The 20200-nt window shown below is 42.6% G+C and overlaps 1 protein-coding gene across 12 annotated transcripts in view; it reads right to left on the bottom strand.

Moving 5' to 3' along the window:
* Positions 1-20200, bottom strand: part of IQSEC1 (IQ motif and Sec7 domain ArfGEF 1) — a 337175-nt gene that overhangs the window by 254183 nt on the left and 62792 nt on the right. For 10 of the 12 annotated variants that reach the window (XM_075762678.1, XM_075762694.1, XM_075762679.1 and 7 more), the window contains exon 2: positions 10691-10720. The exons of the other annotated variants lie outside the window; for them this stretch is intronic. In XM_075762678.1, the coding sequence (XP_075618793.1) occupies positions 10691-10720 (30 nt within the window). The remainder of the gene's footprint in view (positions 1-10690; positions 10721-20200) is intronic. 12 annotated transcript variants of the gene reach the window in all.

Here is a 20200-nt window from a genome sequence, read left to right as displayed (position 1 = left end):
CATCCAGTCGCCCTGCTCCCCTTCCACTCCTCCGTCTACCCAACACAAGCAAACACTTCGCAGAAGTGCGGGTCCTATTTAAGTTTCACGAGCAGCATTAGCGCAACAACATCCATGCCAGATTTTGGCCAGGGAACTCTGTCGGTGGTATATTTGCCATGCCTCTAAATGAGAGGGCGCTGCTACCACAAGTTAGGAGCCTCTGAGAGCTCTCTGGCTAAGGAGAAAGCTCTTGGGAGCCCTGTAAAATCGTGGCAAAAATCGACTTTTCTCTTTGTTCAGGAAGCAGAGCAAGAAAAACCAGGCAAAAGCAACCGACAGTCACCACCCTAGGCCATAAACTCGTGTTGTCAACCACTCCAACTTACTCAGAGTCCCTAGGAAGCCGTTACATCACAAATACGGCTTTAGCCTTGATTCCAATTATTTAATGCCTCATTTAGGACATTTGTTTTTCTTCTTTACTGAGATAACCAAGAACGTTCTTTTTTGTCTTTATGTTTTTACTAACATGCTATCCTGTTCTCAGTTTCTCCAATACGTAGTTTGCTTACTCCACCTTCCATTTACTTACAATTGCACTTACTGGAATACTTCCAAAAGCATCGTTAAACAGCTCAGAGGAGGAACCAGATACCTAAATCATTGTTCAGTCCTGATCCAAGGATCACTCTTGAATTACACTGAGGCATAAATCTAACTAGAATACAGATTAAAAAAGGAAAGAAAAGAGCCTTTTAAGTTATCAATAGATTTTTACACAGCTATTTTTTGCTGCATATTTTCCTGTTGGATTAGTCTAACCATGATTACTTGTGTAAAGCAATGAGATCAGAAAGAAAAACCACAAAAGCTGTCTCTGATTTTAAATCATCAATGTGCAGACTACTACATCAAAATTGCTGCATTGCATCTGAACTAAAGGTACCTTTGGCTTAAAATCTCATATAGAAGTGTCTAATACATTAATTCTTTTGAAAGAAACCGGTTAGGTGCAAGGAGGCAAGTATTTTTTTCACCAGTGCATAGAGGCAAATCATTAACAGAATGCATTGCCTCCCACTCGTGATGCTATCGGTTTGCACATACACGAGGATTTCCAGTAGTCAGTGTCGGCTATTTTCAGTGTTCTGGACAGAGAAGTATGCCAGCTTGTTCTGTTCCTGTCCTGTCCTCACTGAATATAATCACGTCTCCACTGAAAACCCAACTGATGCTGGTTTAAATTCATAGTGGGCCAACTTCAGCTCCTACCCAGTCCTCCTCTCCTCCTCTGCAAGTCCTGCAAGAGCTGCAGGAGGAGAGAAGTTCCGCTGGCCTCACTGTGCCACAATTCTGCTTTCTAAAAATGAAATCCCCCGGAGCTAGCTGTGCGGGCAGCCGAAGAGGTGCACGTCTCTGCGCCTGCGACGCAGCCAGGGAGAGCTGGGTGTCGCAGGGGCACGTCACGTTCCATCTTCTTCTGAAAAGCAGATATAAAGAGAAGCCGGAAAGCGACTTCATTTTGTATAAGCTGCACAGCAGGATCTCGCTAAAGCACGAGTTCATTTAGAGGTGATTCTCATTGTCCACCAAACAGCTAATGGATGCGTTAATTCTCCTCAAGACGCACGCCACTCCTGTGGGGCTCGGCTAGAGCGAGGGCACGGACACGCGTATTCACCCGCGTAATTAGGAGCTCTTCAGCAGATGCTACGGGACCACCTTTAAGCAAAGCCCTTCAAGAACGTTATGAAGCACACAGAAAGTATAAGACATTCTACTTTTTTTTTTCTTGATTATAATCATCTTGTATCCCCTAGATTTAGCCAGCTTTTCATGTGAATTCTAATAGAAAAGAACAAAAGCAACTCAGAATTTACCCTGGAATAGCAAAATCATGCAGGAAATTTAAACTACTTTATCTACACAGAAGAGAAATCCTGGGGCACTACAGGCACTCGACTTCCTGAATTAAGTTGTGCACACAAGTTGCTCATCAAGCAAGCCTTAGCTACCCAGTAACCAATGGGACTGCTTGGGAACAGCTCCCGCAAAAATTAGCTGCGTTAATGTGAAACCACTTACAAAGCTTTGTCTTTTCGAGATTGCAAATTCAACAACTGCCAGCCTGTCAAGAGAATTCTATTGAGCACAATCAGTACTTAAACTTACATAAGTTACAGCTGTCTATTTCCAGCGGAAATAATTTTAGACAAAATGCTTGCATATGCTAGTTTATCCACCTGGATGGCATCTGATTTTTAGCAAGACTTGATTCTACTTTTCAGTAGAAAAGAATTGGAATCTCAGTAATTCGGAAGTCAAAATGTTAGTATAACATATTACCTAAAGCAAAAATTTAATGAAATTGCAAACACACACCTACCTGTGTTTACAGAACTACTGAAAATAAATAAGTAAGTGCATGCAGCCCTGCTCCCTTTAATTCACCTATCATCAGTACAATACTGTTGTATTTCCTCACCAACTGAGTCCACAGAAACAGGGGTAAGGTGGGGGAACCAGTTAGCTTAGCTGATGCAGAACATTTTGTCTACAAAACCTGGCTGGAGCCCCGGCTGTGATGCTTAGAATCGTTTGCAGTGCCTGAAGCTTCGAGTCATGAGACATTATGATACGCCTAAAGATTCTTCAACATGTTGCAAAGCAATTCCGAAAAATAAAAAGCTTACAACGTGAAGCACAGAATCATGGATTTCTTTTGAAGACTGTCAGGTTAAAGAGGTCTCCCTCAATCGTCTTCCTCCTCCTAACTAGCACTATCATGCAGTTACACGTTACTTCGAGGCAATAATATGATTTTTGGCTGTATTGTCTGAGAACTCAACTCAGTTAACTCACTCCTTGACTAAACTACCTGAAAAAAACCACAGTATTATTCTCTTGTTTTTCTTCATCAACAGCCGATATGTAAAAGCAGTAGAAGGTTTTACGTTAAAACAGTTAACTATGAAATTTTACTAGGTAAAACATCTACTATTATAGCTGCTCAATGCTAAAATGTCACTGTGATTAACTATCAATACTGGACCGGTAAGGGTTTTTCTGAAATTATTAGTAACTCTGCTTGGCAAGTCAGAGCTGTAATTTGAAACACACCAATTGTTGAGGTATACACTCAACCTTTTTTGAAAATCAAAGTTTTAAACCACCTCAAATTGGGTACTTAAAAAAATTAAGGCACTCAGTGTCACCAGGAAATCGTGAAGGTCTCGTTGCAGTTTACAATCAATTTCCATAATCCCTTTCCTGAAACTCAAGTGCCTAAAACGCCATGACACTGCCAAGTCATTTTGCTACACTGAATGCAATTACACTCCAGCAAAAAGCTTTGCTACTGTGAGTTCACTCCACTTTGGAGTAAAAAGAACATGAAGTGAAAAATTTGTGAAAACTATCAGAGAGCTCAAATAACAACTCCCTGTCAACTAAAGCATATAACATGGCCATGTTCTGCTCTCTGCCACCATTCCAAATCCCCGATGAAATCAGCTCTCGGTTTATATGCCAGGAGGGGCAGTGTAGAGGGTGGAGACCACACGGCGGTTTCAGATACGTTCCTGCGCTAAAACCCGCGATGTAAAACTCTAGCTAACCCGGCTGCGTGGACCAGTATCACCTCCTCCTCTTCCAACTTGGCAAGCGTCTCACAAACACCATCCAACCTCCATTTGTCCTTTTCCCTTGACCAAGACATATTTGTGAGGTTCCTCAGAAGGCCGATGGGGAAAGACTGCCGTCAGCCATCAGCCCGCAGCACTGAAGTCAAAGTGGCTGTGCAGAGAAAGAGCGACACCTAAGAGAGTTACTCTGCTCGACACCCAAGCCGTTGCCTTCTTGCTGTGTCCTAGAGACAAGCCTTACTGAAGCAACAGAGAAGAGAGCAGAAATTCCTGTTTAGTCATGAACCCTTTCACCAGTTGGATTGTGTACGTTCGCTTTGTATTGTAGAGACACTCGTAGCCCACCACCTCCGACAGCCCTCCCCAAAACATACTGCATTGTACTGTCAGCTCGTTTCAACAGAACCTTCACCAATGGTGAAACGGCGAATGGTGTTTAGTATGCACAAGGCAGAGACTTTACCTATTTTTACTGTCATCCAAACACCTACCACAGTCTTTGACAGTGGACTACATTGATTTTACCAGCTTTTTTGAAGTTTTTTCCTTCCAGTTCCTCTCCCAATTACAAGTTCTGTAACAGTACAAGACAACGCTGATTTTGCTATGAATCTGAGCGAGACCTTTCAATTACCTGCCAGATTTGTAAGGTGCCAAAAAGCTAAATGATTAACAAGCCTGAAGAGCCTCTTTCAGACAAGTTCTAAGCAAAACCAGAGCTTAGCAGAAACAGGTTATGAGAAACCCGCTGAGCGCTTTGGATTCTACCAATTACCGACTTTAGTAAGCCTTGTTGATTCTTCACAGATCGTTTCATAAAACAATTTCTAAGGTATAACCCTAGTACAAAGTTCGGGGGAAGAATAAATCCAGTCTGGTATTAATTCTTACAGATAAGCACGTACTCCTCTGGCAGTCAAAAGGGCAGAACAGACATTCTGGTTGCATATAAACAGGAATGCTGGTACAAGATTTCAGAAACAGATAATATAGGGCTAATTTGTTTTCATCAGCTGCAAGAATATCTGGAAAAAACAATTACAGTTGTTTATTAATAGCAGTTTAATCTAATTCTAAGAGGTTAGCAAGAGATGCATGTTATTAAAGAGAAGATCTACTCAGAAAATATTACTCACCTTTTAAGAACGCTCATACACTAGCGCTTGCATCTCTAGCCTTTGGTACGTTTATCATTTTATCTAAAGCTGGAATTGGTTTAAATATCAAGTTCCCAATGTGTGGTTAAAGCGCACAAGTAAACGCAGGAAAGCAGCTTACGTCTCGTGGGCAAGACATTGGGACTGAAAGCAGAAAATCCGCTCGCTGCTGTGCCACTGCCCCGCGTTCCGGTACCTCACCCTCCCCGTTAGCGTCTCAGCATGAAGCTCTTCTGCCCGTGCAGCGTGCCTGGGGCCTGGGCCCTAATCACTGGAACGAGCTGGCAATGCCGCGTTCCTCTACTCACAACCATCTTTTCTTCGAGAAGATTGCTGTGGCAGATTTTCTCCTTCAGTAGCCTTGAATGAGCATCTCCCATACTCAGTCTAGTAACTCACAGGCCGAAAGCGAAGCACAAAGGGATGAATGAAAGCAGTTATCCCAACGGAGTCAGTCCATTCCAAAACATTTGTTACGTGTACGTACGCAGAGAGCACACGGGAAAAAGAATTACCTGTATTATTCAGGGAGGTGACCAAGAACCGAAACCACACACGGAGTGCTGATTTGAGCACTCCTTACTAAGACTTTTATATCAACGCCACCTCCTACGCCTGGAAAATCAGGTATGTTACAGCACACTTTTCATGTGATTCTAAATTGCACAGATTTTTAAGAAGCAAGATGTACTCCCAATCTTATTTCACAATTACTATTATTTTTCAGTAATTTATTCTGTAAAAGTAGATTTTTGCACTAATTTTAGGAAAAAGGGTTTGTTTTTTTAACATCACAAGCATAGAGTTAACTATTAAAGATGGCACAGACACAGTTTGGACAACTTGATGAGTGCATTGCTGTCCTGCCATTCTGAAACTCAGAAGTTATGTACTTCTAAAGCCACGGGCAACTCCACAGCCATCTCGGCTACTAGAAGCTGTTTCCATATATTTAATTTCTGGTAGCAGTAATAAAACTGATTTAAATTAACATCAAGAAACTCATCATATTCCACTCTACTCTAGAGGGTCAGCCTGACATTTATGGAAAAATCTATTGGGGGAATTATTCTATTTATTTTTAAATTAGTATCAAATGGTGATTTTACACATTTTTAGGGCTGGTTAAGAGCTGTAGGAAAGTCTTTATAGAATGATTAAAACCAGCCAGAAAAGGCCCTGTTTATGTGTAGACACTGAGTCATTCAGATTGCAAAGCAATACATTTGAACTTGTAAATCAGTTGTACAAGCCCGTCTGTCTTTAATTCTCCCCAACCTGTACTTTGCAGGTTATCAGAGAGGAGGCTGAGTCACACAGTTAAAATAGATGTTACTGGGGTGAAGCGAAACAAAGAAAACCAACAAAACTGTGCTTCCTGCTAGACGTTCTCTCCGGCTCCATTACGGCAGATTGCCGAGGTCTGTTTAACAGCCATTCCTCCCACTCTCCTCGCAGCGCAGAGCCAGGCTGAGAGTCTACAATTCTTCCCCACTCTAAAGGAAATTAGACAGTTACTTAGTCTAATGTACATCTTTACAGAAACTAGTCTTTTCGCACGATCCTCTGCCACAAAACTTTCAATGTCGTCCATCTATGTACGCATTGAGAAGAATTACACTCTCAGACTTGTCTTTTGGTTCAGCTAAATCATTTAGCTGATGTTTTCTCCATAGTTAGTACTTCAACTGACTTTTTTTTTTTTTTAAACTATCCTCCAAGCTCTTCCCTCTTTCTTTGCATAGTTCTTTAATTATGCGGCTATTCACAGAACACCGCACTTTTTTGGCAATACCCTTGGCACTTCTCAGTTCAGGAGCCACGAGAACCTCCTGCTTTTATGCAGTATTGTTACTTACAGCTTACCCCCTTTTGTACTTCATTTCTCTTAAAAAGCACACAACTGGGAAGGAACAAAAAACCTGAAGAGGACAAGTCGACTGCAGTAGTCTGACTGACGTGGTGTGCACACGATGGCTGCGGGGACAGGGTCTGAGAGGTGCGCTACGCTGCTGGCAACGGCCAAAGGACCAGCTGCAGTGAAGTATTACACCAGGAGTATCATGGAGCAGCTGCAATGAGCAGCTCAACTCAAATGTATCCCATCTCACCTATTTTACTGGCAGAAAAGTGGCAAAGGAATACCTAGGGAAACGGTTAATTAGACCTTACGCCTTGAGGCCATTCATACAACTATTAGTCTCCTACTAATAAAAACGAGGGAGGAAGGAAAGCCAGAAGGGCGGTAGTGTTTCTGGGCAGGTTTTAGAGGTCTGCTAGTCAGAGATGCTTACTGATCTTCTGAGTCCCTCCGCACCTTACGCGCTGCTTCAGTCCTCTCTTCTGCTGCCCTGGGCTCCTTAAACACACAAGGTCCATGGCAGAGGTAAGAGGAACGTCTCCTAGTTACTAAACCTCGAGACATACTATTCTTGCCAACTTCGATATGATAGATTATAGTACATATATACATTCTTATCTGTAACTGTCAGGTCATACTATGAAATAATAAAATTGCTTGTAAAACAAATTACATTTTTCTACTGAAAACATGTGAACAAAGCTAATTAAAAGGGACCATCACACTGACAATTTCATAGCTCACTCTGTGTGTGTTCATTACATCTCAGAAGGCAAAGTGTTCAAAGCAATTTATCAATTTTAATAGATTCAACAAATACCTAGGCCTGAAAATTACATGGCGTCCACTGAAAGGAAACCAATGCAAGTTTATTACAATACAGCAATATTATAAGCAGAAAGAATTTTAAGGGCTTGCACAAACAATGGGATGATTTATTATTTTTCGTCACTATGACAAAGCCAAGGAAAAAAAATCCATATTATTTTTAATTGTTTCAGTGTGCTATCTAGAATCATAATCCTTTTCTGCATCAACCTCGTCTCTGCATGGTCAGATTCAACATTTCCTGCATTTCAGAGCACTTCAAAACATCGTTCAGATGAATTTTCACCGTTATGACAAGCTATAAAGCTCCTGAAAACAAACCCACCAAGGCAGTAGCATTTGCAACTGAGCAACAGTATAAAACGCTAAAGCATCCCTTGTATTGGATATTCCATTCCAGTATGAAAAAAACCAGCTATTCCAAAACAAGTCAGTCTCTGCACCTGCTAGAAACACGAAGATAAAAGTTAATTACTGCACCGGTTCATCCCACACCCACTAAGCACTGAACATGAGAGAAAGATCTTGCTTCTGTGTACCAGGCCCCTGAACTGTCAGAGGATACAGGTTTCTAGTGACCGAGAAATACACGCCAAACCATCATCCATCTGACCTCAAAATAATCTGCTGGCAGAAAGGGGGTAAAAAACCAAATGGTTGCATCTCTCAATTTAGAGTAATCCTTTATCTGAAGTGCTAATGCTAGTGAGAATCAAACACTACAATCCTAACCTATACTTTTACTTATTAACCACAAACATAAGCCCTTAACTAATTTCCTTCAGTTAACGTGAGACGGTACATTTTATTCCTGGCTTCTCACCTGCTCGCAGCTCCTTGCTGGACTTTATTCCATGAATTCAACTGCGCAGTTTGGCAGAAGACGCTACATAGTATAGTCAGCATACTGATTTACTGGTGTTTGGCTGATGTTTTTGAGCTGAATGATGATTTCTTCTCTTCAGAGTAGCACTATCCCCTAGACTGACCTTATTGCATTTGAGATAATTACATTTCATCTTCATTTGCCAGAAATAAAGGAAAACAGTATGAAGCAAATTAACCACAATGTAAAGATGCTACCTAGACAGAGATAAAGAGCTAAGTGAGCTTTTATCCAAGACAAGACAAAAGCTGACCAGGCTTTTAGGCAGGCAAAAACATAAAAGCACATCCCCGGTGACATTTCACCTCTGCTCTGAAAAACCCCACAGATTGAGAGGGAGGATGGAAGAGTTGGACTGACAGAGCATCTCAGGAGGAGCGCGGCTCTGCCACCGCGTTCATCTGTTTAGCCTAATTTTAGGCTCTCATAAAAGTCTGGAACCGTCTTGGAGTAACTCAAGTTCATGCTGAATAACAGAATTAATTCAGTGAACAGCCTCAAAACAGATTATATCAGCGCTCCAAGACTCATGCTGATTGCCTGCAGGTTTCTGTAGAGAACACATTGTGTTGATTTTCACCATCGCAACCCTGAAGCCTGCACACAGGAGAAATACGCCCCGCGCAGCACTGCCGGTTTCTACAGACACCCCAAGTCTGCGCAGACCCTTCCCTGAGGGCGTGGAATTTATCTGGCAGGACGTACTAACATTATTCCATCAGTCTTCAGCCCAGTCCCTTAGCCTATCAGTCAAACAGCACACACCCCCTGCAAGGAGATCCTCCTAGTTCATTACGATGCGTGCTAGGAGCAAGGGCTGGAGTTGTACTAACGGTTAGTGGTCAGGTAGCACCCAAACCACATCTGAAGTGACTAGCTTCCAGCTGTGCCCGTACACCACCCAGACACCTCAAAACGTGGTCTGACAGATGAACGCGACTCTCACCAGTGCGCGGCAGCGATGCCACACACCCCGCCGGAGACTCGGGAGGTCAGACCAGGAATGACAAGTGTAGGCTGAAACGTGACCTCAGCTACGGTTCTGTAAATACACGCGCCAGTGCACTTATTCTTAGTTTGCAATAGCTGATCGGCATCGGTCCTTCCGCAGCCTGCCAGTATACTGGCAACCCTACTGGGAGTTGAAAAACCCAAAGGAATGAAGTACGGGCATCTTACTACAGTCCTAACTATAGCAGCTTCTGATTTTGTGCACTTCAGCTGCTGTATATTAAAATATGGTACCGGCTTCCCTTGCACAGCCTTCAACTCAGGTCAATACCGTACTGATTTGGTTTCTGTGGTAAGAAAAAAGCATTTCAGAGGATCTTTGATCACTTTCTACAGACTTGTGTTTTTCTGATATCAGATTGATTATTCTGCTTTTGTGGATAGTCTGTACACCTGTGGGTAAGAACTGGATTTTTAATTCTGCAAGTGAAGGTCCTGTTTTGTTGGGTTTTTTTTTAAAGAAATAAAATACAATGTCTTTAGACACAAAGTCCTGACAATCCCCCAAACAAGCTACAGGGTATTATTGTGAACCCACAGCCAATATTTTGGACCTTGTTATCCTTAATCAATGGTCACACTCCTTGAGAATCAAGGCATCTGCTTAATTGTAATGGTCTAACGAATACGGAACACGTTCAGATTTAAATATGTAGTTTTAAAGGTTCAGTCCTTTTTCGAGCACTTCTCCAAGCTCTACAAGTTTGCTTCATACAGCCATATTTTCAAAGAGTAAGCGTAAAAAAATACCCTTGAGGTAACAAGTATAAAATACTAAATATGATAAAAGTAAAGTATCTGATAATTACAATAAATTCTCTAAATCATCTGAGTCTTCCAAGCGCATAGTGAGCATTGCAATAATGAGTCAGTGAAGGGTCTCACTGTCCAGTAGAGAAGAGGAGACTACTAAGAAAGCCAGAACAAGTACACGGACTTCTCCCCAACGCAGATGTTGCCCCCAAAAACTGGCAGGCAGCTGGCTCATGGCTTTGCCAATACTCATTTAGTATGTATTTTAATTGAAAACACTAGAAACTATCTACAAATTATTTTTTACAATTGTCAAAATTAAGGTATGAGTCTTAAACCATATCAGAAGTAGAAGCATTCAGGAAATGCCATGTTATCTATTACTGAGCTTGTCCAAGGTAGACGATCCTCTAGTTAAGATCCAAACAGCATGCTGAGTAGAATGAATAAAACCCACATTTAAAAAAAATGTTTCTATTTAATGCTTTTAAACAAAGGTATGCTTTTTAAACGAAGTACTTTCTTAGAACAAAGACATCAAGACAGAAAGAGTACAACGTACACGTACCTGATGCTTCTTGAACTTTCACCTTCAGACCTGCAAAGGAACACACAAGGAGTTAGGGGACAATTCCTGTTCACATCGAAGCCAGGGAGTCTAAACCCAGTGGAGCTTCTCCTGCATTCTCTCCCTTTCTATTTCAGTCAGTTTTTCTAAGGCTTGTTGTACTTACCCTGTTAATGAGATTTTTAAAAAAGAAATCAGTCTACTTAGGCTTAGATTAAATCTACTGGAAGCTAAAAGACGGTTAACAGTGGAAGTCAGTAATTGCAATATTAAAATATACGTTGACACTCGCTGAACCCTCAGTAAAGACCTTCTGTAAACACGCAATAACAAAGATTTATGCTCCATATTTGCAAGTAAAAAGCACCGGCCTCTGACATTATTCTTGAAGCAGATTAGCTTCTACCTTTTTTAAAATTTTTTTTCAGCCTTTCTTCACTCTTTAGTTGAAAAGGTCAAAGGCAAATACATTTAAGAATGTAATCCCCAGGCTCATTCGGCACTACTCAGAAAGGGCTAAGGTTTGCAAATAAAAGTAATTTAAAATATTTAAAAATCCACACTTGTCTGAATTTCATAGTTGTGCAAAACTAAGGCATAAGATAGACTAAGTTACAGAAGCTCTTCAAGGGCGTATTTTTCTCAAGGTGAGATGTTTTTATCAATCAAAACTGGAACAAAGCCTCTCCCTCCTCCCCCCAACATTTTTTAAGTACACAAATTTAATTTCATGTCTTTCCTCCTGACAAGGTTTCCTTCTCCAAAGAGAGAGGGAAACATAACAGTCCCAGCATTTCATGAACAAACACAAAACCCAGAAGAAAACATACAACGATTTGCCCAATTCTTTCCCTTCCTCGCTCCAATACAGTCCCACCTCTGTGCTACAGAAACCTGAAATACATCTCTGCAGAAACAGGGACCGGATGCGCAGAGCACAGCAGGAGATTCCGGAGCGGAACACAAGCCTCCAAACACCGGCTCCGCGGCACAGTCTGACCAGGGACCCCGATTAGGCGGCGATCAACATGAACTTGCACGCTCTGGCGCTTAAGAGACAATAAGTAAGCACCAAAGTTGCCTCCTCAAAATCAAGAGGAAGGCTATTTCTTGAGGAACTAAAGAATCTTCCCTAGTTTGACTGAAAAAAACCAAACAAACCCCAAACCAGAAAAAACCCCAATTTCTTACTGGGATGACTTCCAATGACAACTTGCATATTATCCTAGAGGCAGTAGAAAAAGTAATAGCAGGTAAAAGTTTCATAAGTCTAATGCCAGAAAGCAAACAGCCCTAATAACTAATTTTTAGAATCTATTATAGAAATAGGTACCCAAAATTGCCATTTTTTTCTCCCCCTTCATTACATGCTCTAACATTATCTTTATTTTCTTCAAGCTCAAAGTCTGGATGATTTTAAAAGCACAAGCCGAGAGGAAAGAAGGAAAAATGAACTTAGTCTCTCGTCCCACGAGACACTTGGGCAGTGTAAGACTGCTGTAATTCAGTGCAGCGAGGGTAGGGTACAACAAGGTGGCTGGGTATACCTACAAGCAGGACTATCAGTTGATGTTCCTGATGCTAGCATCAGAGAATACTTTAAAACAGAGGAGAAATTAACACAGTGGAAAATTCTGTAGCCCAGAGCAAAGCGAATCACCTTCTGCCCGGAAAGAAGGCAGCAGCGAGTAGCTGCACCGCACAGTCTCTCACCTGAACACCCAGAACTCACAAGGCTTGCTGTAAGGCTTAACTGCGCTTCGGAGAACACTTTTTGGAAGTTGTTACAAATGGCTTTTTACTTGAGGTGATGAAGAATCATGGCTGCCCTTCATTTAAGGAAGAACGCTGATATTCCTTTAACAGTGTCCCTCACCACTGTAAAAACTCAGTGTAGCCTTTTGTGCACCCAACGCAGTATCTACCCGTACAAAGAACACTCTCGACCTTTGGCTGATACCGGCGTCACTATCGCTCATCTCGAGATTTATTTTACTGCATATTGAAAAGATTTGATAGGACAACATAGAATGGAAGAACCAGTCCCACAAATCCACACCCAGAAGAGCTCTTGAGTACTTACTCACTTTGTCCGCTGTTGTTAGTGGAGACAGGATCCAATACCAAACAGCTTTACTCCCAGCCGCGTTACCTCATTTTAGCATACAAACACGCACAAGACTTCAGAAGCGGTCCGCGTTTCCATCGTGCCCCCCGCACCAGGACCGGCCTGACACCCCCTTGGCACAGGCGGGACGGCGGTGAGGAAAGGATCGGCGCAGGGCTGAGTCCCGGCCTCGACTCGGAGCTGCGTGCCTTCGCCGCCGACACGGTGTCAGCTCATCCGTCTCTCGTGCTTCCCTTCTCATTTTTCTAAAGCCTGCCTGGTCACTTCAAGCTGTCAGGTTTTTAGATACGCTTACATATTCCGATAGTCAAAAGGTAACTTGGTTTTTAGATACGCTTACATATTCCGATAGCCAAAAGGTAACTTTAAAGCAGCTTTTTCCTATGCAATTACCTTATCCCTGGGAGTTCCGTGAACACGGGGGAAAGAAGAGAAGTGAACTCACCTATGCATCCCCATGAGTAATGAAGACATTAATGAATAAAGTGTTTAACTGACACCTTCCCACACTCCATTTTCAGCAAATTACATCTTGCAGAACATAAGCCTTACGACTGAGAAAGATGTTATATGTAATTGCTTGTACTATCAAGTTTTCAAATATAGCTGAGACAACTGGATTTTTAATACCTTAATTTTCTGCCTTTCCTCTTGACTAGAATAACAAAACCATCTGAACCGCCTAAGCAGGGAAAACGTCCGAGTGCCCAAAGCATTCCGGGGTCACTACATGCACCAACCAGCCATCCTCGACCCCCTTCCATCAACCCGCTGTTCCTCTCGCTAAAACTCAGGAGGTATTTTCAATAAGACAAGGAGAGGTTGCGAGGTAAAGACCTCGGCAAGGTGCTCCTGGCTGCACCACGTCTGGAACCAACTGCTCTCCCAAGCTCAACGCCTTCCGACTCCGCAGCTGACTATGGGGGCAAAAGGACCATCAGCCCTTCTTCATTTTTACGATCCCCAAAGGTAAAAAAAGCTGCTAAATTTGCATTTTCAAGGCTAAGATTTACTCAAGTAAATTTTGAAGAGTTATTCAGAGATGGTCAATTTTACTCAGGGAATGAATAATCGGTTTGCAGGGCTGAATGAACACACTGCTGAAAAAAACTCCTACTACTTGTAGTTTGAAGTAAAGCATTAGATTTTCTTTAAAAGCCAGGATCTTGGATCAATATTTAATGTTTCTCCTTACACTTTAACCATGTGCTGGATGCTGTATTATTTTTTTTTTCCTGTTTGACCCAGGCAAAAGAAATTATAACGTCACTGCTGAAACAAGGAGAAAGCTGAAAATTTTTCTGGCAATATACTACAGTATTTATTTTAAGGTAGACATTAAAGAAGAAAGGCTGCAATATATACCATATCTTGTATGCTACAGTACTTTATTTTAAGCAGGATATATTCCATTTATATATCTAAGTTATATCGGTGATGTGATAAATGTCATGCGGCTTTCTCCAAGACTTCTCCTCTTACCTCTGGCTGGTTTCCAGAAGTTTCTTTTGAGCAGAGGTAAATATTAACCCACACACCTCACTGAAGCACAAGTCTGTCTTCCTGACCCCAGGAACTTCATTCTCAGTAGGAAATATGGCCAAATGCATCCTCTTTAAGATTGTTATAGTCAATAGAAGCAGAAATGACTGCTAATAGCGGTTTTTACTGTAATTCCATTGCAAGCAGCGGCCAGGAGGAACAGGCACCGTCATAACAAACCTTGACCCAAAACCCAAAGGCACAGGAAAACAAAACCCCCAGTACTTAAGACTTACAGGGGACGGCAAACCAAAGTGGCTATTAAAATCCTGAATTATGTCTAAGTTTAAATAAAGTACTGCCATCACCCTCCATCTGTCAGTCCACATCTGGGAGAAGTGGAGATCTCAGAAAACATCTCTGCTCACGTCACCAAAATGACTTACTGTCTTTGCCCTGCATACCCAGGAGACGTCACCACTATTCTCCTCTGAATACACCAAGCAGGAAAGTGGCAAAGTATCTTGGCTTCCAGTTGCTTGGTTGGTTGGCAATTTTTCAACAAAACATTCTTGGTAGGATGGTGTCAGCTCAAAAATGGAAAGCCATTTTCAGGAATATCATAATTTTGAAGAAATCTGAGAAAAGCACAAGGCAGAAGAGGCACTCAGACTGGGAATGCGAGAGGTTCCCATTCCCAATCAGCAGCTCCCTTGTTCATTCCGGTGAGAGCAGTGTCTTAAATCCCAGGAGCAGCACAAGCTTCAATGGCTTCTCCTCATGCAAAAGATTTTAGCAAGCCTTTGGCTCACCCCAGCAGGAAATGTTCAATTCTCCCCATTATCCCCCCTCCTTAACGTAATAACAACCAAGCTGGATGCCTTATGTCATCTGATTTGTTGTTTACAGCTATACTTGGAAGTGAAACAGCATCATGTAAAGCTGCTTCCAAAAGCAGCTTCAGGGACAGCTTTCAGTCTGACTCATGCAAATAATCATTTCCAAAATGAAATATTGTTCATAACCATTAAGGCATATTATATAGACTGATGTACACAGCTACCCCTGCAACAATTTCAAGCTTAGCAGATACTTTATTTGGGCAATAAGTAGAGTTATGGCACTGTTCTGTAAAAACAGATTATATAGAAAGTAGAAACAACAGTTTTGAAACTCTATTTGCCTGAGATTCACGTTCAGGATGTGAACGTTGGCTTCACGTGGCAGGGTAGAAAACCAGCCAAAAGCAGAACTGAAATCTCACTGTAAAACCCCACACGTGGGCAGGATTTCACTACAGTTTCACAGCCCCACGCCCGCCCATGCGGTACTAAGCCAGGTTGTAGCTCCTCACCTAGAGTTCTCACTCCCATCAGAATAAAAAGGTTTGGGTAAAAGCCAAGGTTTGTAACAGCATGTCAAACTCCCATGCGAAATAACCATACTTCATCTGAAATACATCTTCTTGCAAGCCACAAGAACTAATTTTATTTTAGGAGGCCTACTACAGGTATGAGTATACAGTAACCACATATTAAAGAGGATTCTGGTTTCATTTTTTACAAAAGGTTGAACCAAATCTTTATAGAGCAATACTAGAATGAACAGATTTGATTAAGCCTTGCTTTGAGCACAGAATTTGCCTCGAGAAAGAAAACTATACCTGTTACAGGTTGTTCTTTTGTAGTATATTAAGCCTTCCAGCATTTGGAATGCAGATGAACGGATTACCTTCAAGGCAAAAAGCTTCAGGGAGAACTCATTAATGGCTATACAAACAACACTACTACCACGAGTAGGCATTAGCACATTTCAGTACAAAGTTTCTATGGGTCTATGTTCTGAGCAGTAATTCAAAACAAGGTGGATGTTTTGCCGGGAAACTTCCAGCCCCATCTAAAGGCTGTTAGAGCTTTCTAGGATTTTTATTTTAGTCTACTGTACCTGAATGATGTCATGTGCCCCTATGGATCACAACGGACGTGCAGTACTCTGTTAAGTAAAGAAACACTCCAGGAGCCTGACAAGAGTGGCCTTGCTCGCTGCACACACAGTCGTGCGAGGTATCTCAAACCCCGTGGACCTCAGACACGCGCCCGTGCCCTCCTGTGAGTAGGTCTACGTCGGCACCAGGACATTGCCAGCATCATCCAGAACAGCGTGGCCAGTAACACAGACACACGGAATGGAGACTTCCCCTTCCAGAAAATGGGTTGATTTGCAAGACTTTATATAGTAGGGTCAGAAAAAATTCTACTGGGCTGAAGACTTAGAAGTGATAAAACATTAAGCATAGTAAGAGCTGTCCAGTCAGTAGCATTTTAACAAGGTAAGTTTCAGGATGAGAAAAATGAATCATTTCACCACTAATTATAGCCCTTTCAGCAGGATTCTGTTATTATGCATAACAGAAGGAAGGGATGAACGCTCACGGCAAAAACATGCTCTCAGGCCTGCCATCACAGTAGTAACAGAAAGAATAGATCTCTTACACAAATATGATTACTGCATTGTGTCTTGATCTAATACTGAGATAAAAAAAAACCCTATCTTGCACAGTAGGAAAACCACTATTTTCATGGATTATTTGAGAACAGTAATATCCTAATAGCCATCTTGTTCTTTTCCAAATAATATGAGAAAGTCTAACGGCCACCTTGACTATAGCACTTCCATCCCATTCAGCACTGTACGGGACAGGATGATCTCTACCGACTTTCTGCAGAACAAAAAGTTTCTTTCAGAAGGTTACATCTGATCAGTCACAAGCGATGCGCGTGTGGAACACCTTAGGAACAGGTACGATGTTGCTAATAACAAGCAATCTTTGGAAAGAGCTGTGTGAAGTCAGAATAAAGGTAAACTCAAAGACATCAAAAGAAGAAACGGCGTAAACTGAGCTTCCCCACTGCACTGCCAATCCAGGCTTTTCACTACTTCACTCCGCAGAGGTGTGCTTATTAAATCAAATCACCTGCAACTGAAAACAGTAAAAAGCATACAGAAGTTTTTCTTTGAAAAGAATAACAACAGAAAGAGACTCGCATGTCACTGATGTGATTTTTTTTTTAACAACTTAAACTGCTAGAAGTGTTCCAGTGTTACAAACCAGAACAAGTATTTACCAAATGGAATAGAAAGATGTCAAGTTTGATTTTCGTGAACATAAAGCATTTGACCCAGCGATAACTCAGCAAACTTAGGGACTGGCATATAACAAACGGCCTTCAGACCTGGTACCACATCTTTGTCTACCATCATTACTTCACTTCCCAAATAATGATTACACATACTGCCAGGGGAATGTCTTAATGCAAGGCGACGGTAGTTGTTACAGGATCCCTGCATCCATCTCTTCCGCCCTGAAGCCTATAGGAATTTAACAGGAGATGGATAGCAGTAATTAGCACCATCCGAAACCGGGCGCTAGAAGTAGGACTGCAACACCATTGTGAGCAGCGATGCTCCGAAACCACTGAACGCACTAGCGGGACTCCAGGGGCTCCTGGTGAAGTCTTTCCTCTCCACGACTTTCTCGCCCTGGTGTGACGTGATGAGGCAGCCAGCACCTGAGAGGGTGTACATCCCAGAGAGGGTGTAGGAACCGCTCACCTTACTGTGCCCCTCTCCCTCTGTACGGGCATCATCCCAGTTTTGCTTTGATCCAGCAGTTTACTCGGAAGGAAACTTTGGCGAGCTCAGCTTACAGACCTCTCCTGCCTGCTGCTGAAATACACGTGTGACACTACCCAGGGACACAGGGGACACCAAACTCTGGCGCTGCAAAGGCACAGCAGCTAACTGATATCACAGCTGCTTCAATACCACACAAGCAATGGGGCCAGTAATCCTTGTGACGATTTTTTTTGCATACATTTAGAAATACAGCAGTAGGTTCCTAGTCTGCAGCATCCCTCATTTCAGAAGTCTCTGGCTATTGCAGTCACTCCTTGAAGCACACAGAGAGCTCGCAGGTAGGGAAAGGGGAGAGTTGTACCTGATACAAAGAGGACTGCATCCATTGAGGAGTTCAGATAGGGAGCTACATAAAGATAACTTCCCCAAGTCCACAAACCCAAACTGGTCATGCCAAAGCAGCAGCCAAAGCCACCAACTCAAAGCTGACTCAGACCCGTAGCGCCAGGAATTAGCCTTTACTCGCCCTGCCCTGCAGCCCCTGGGAAAGGCGACAGTGCTTTGGGTGCAGGCCCCCAGCCCCGCCAGCTCCCGGACGGCCTCTGGGGAGCCTGCGCACGAACCAGCCTGGATCACGCCTGCCCGGCAAGGAAACTATTGCCTCCATCAGCCTGGATGGGGGCTGTAACTAAGGGACTCCCGCATTCCAGACCGCCAACTCGGTTTGAAAGACAGCACAGGGTCAGTATTTCTGAGATGCTTTGCTTTTTTCAGTTCTAAGAGGACTGAGAGCTGTAACACTTCCTCTCAAGCATTTCAGACAGTCTTTACAATTGCTGCCTGAAGTCCTTCAGGCTAATACTGCTACCCCATTAACAAACATCTCTGATAAACCCTTTTAAGTGGAAATAAAATGGGTGATGGAACAAAACTGCACAACAGTAAAATGCAAGTCATTCCCATAGTTGGTCGGTTTGAAGTCCAGCTCCCTCCACTTTTTGATAGCGGGATCGCCCAGCCGAGAAGGCAGGAGACACCCCGTGGTACGCTGTACTAGGACCAGCAGTCGCTTAGGTCCAGCTCCAGTTCTTCCACTGGAAGTGTCCTCACGGAACCCCCAGAAAAGGCGCGTCATGGCTAGGGTGAGTGAAAGTCTTCGGAAAAACCTTTGCCCCTAAGCCAGAGGATGCTCTCAACTAAAAGATGAGCCTGAGTGTTCCAGAGGTGCGTGTAATCCTGAAGTAGTTTTTAACTTAGAATTTTCATTGTATATAGCCAAAAAGAATACCGGTTTCATGCACAGAAAGCTTTCTGTCTCATTGTTCTTGATGCTCCATACACTTCAGTTCACGGGGCACCATTCCACTGCTCATACGTACTGCGTATTCATACCCTCAAAAAAACCCAGAAATACATTTTGACTGAAGAAAAGCAGGAAGAGGTTAGATGTGATTTCCCATTACCAAAAGCGAAAAAGAAGTTTCAGCTGAAGTCCCAAACTTATATCAGAACTATACACAAACTAAGTTTGGGCTGGTGCTTAGACTAACAGATCTCATAGCAGATCGTGCGGCAAAGGACACCATTTCCCACATGAAATGGCGTGGCAAAGACAAGTTAATACAAGGCAAACATATGAATCGCTAGCCGCAAGATCCAATGCAAGAAGCATTTTCAGGCACCGTTTGGAAAGAAAGCAACACAAGACAGCAGGTGCCCAATTCCCATCGCGTGCCATAGCAACAAAGCAGGGAACCGCCAGTGACGCCGCTGGAACTGCTCCTCGGTGACCAGCCCGGCGTACGTACTTGTAAACAGAGAATTACGGGGTTATGGCAATTCTCCCCATGCACACTGCTGTAAAACAGTGCAATGAATTCTACTGTGCTAGGGAGGAAGGAGAAAGAGTTCTGTATTAAAGCACAACATACAACTGACTGCTTAAAAAGGACCTATTTGATAAGTTTGCCAAATTGAATATTAGATCTACAACCGCCAACTGACAACGTTCGCTGAGACAGCACGGTATTTCAACAAAGAACAGAACTAATCACATTAATTTTTTCCTGTATTTTCTCCAACTCTTATTAAAGAAAGTAACCTAGTTTTTACCTATCTTAAGTGAGAGTATAACATTGCAGATGCCATTTTTTATTTAAACAGATCTACCATGTACAGTCTTCAAGCGTCTGCCCGCATGCACTCATATTTGTGGAGAAGACCTCCATCCTAAGAAGCAACCCTCCTGGGAGGCACTGCTCACG

This window comes from Balearica regulorum, chromosome 10 (genome assembly GCF_011004875.1).
Source record: "Balearica regulorum gibbericeps isolate bBalReg1 chromosome 10, bBalReg1.pri, whole genome shotgun sequence".
In the NCBI taxonomy this organism is placed as follows: Eukaryota; Metazoa; Chordata; class Aves; order Gruiformes; family Gruidae; genus Balearica; species Balearica regulorum.
The sequence above is the reverse complement of the archived record's forward strand: the minus strand, read 5'-3'. Positions and strand labels throughout refer to the sequence as shown.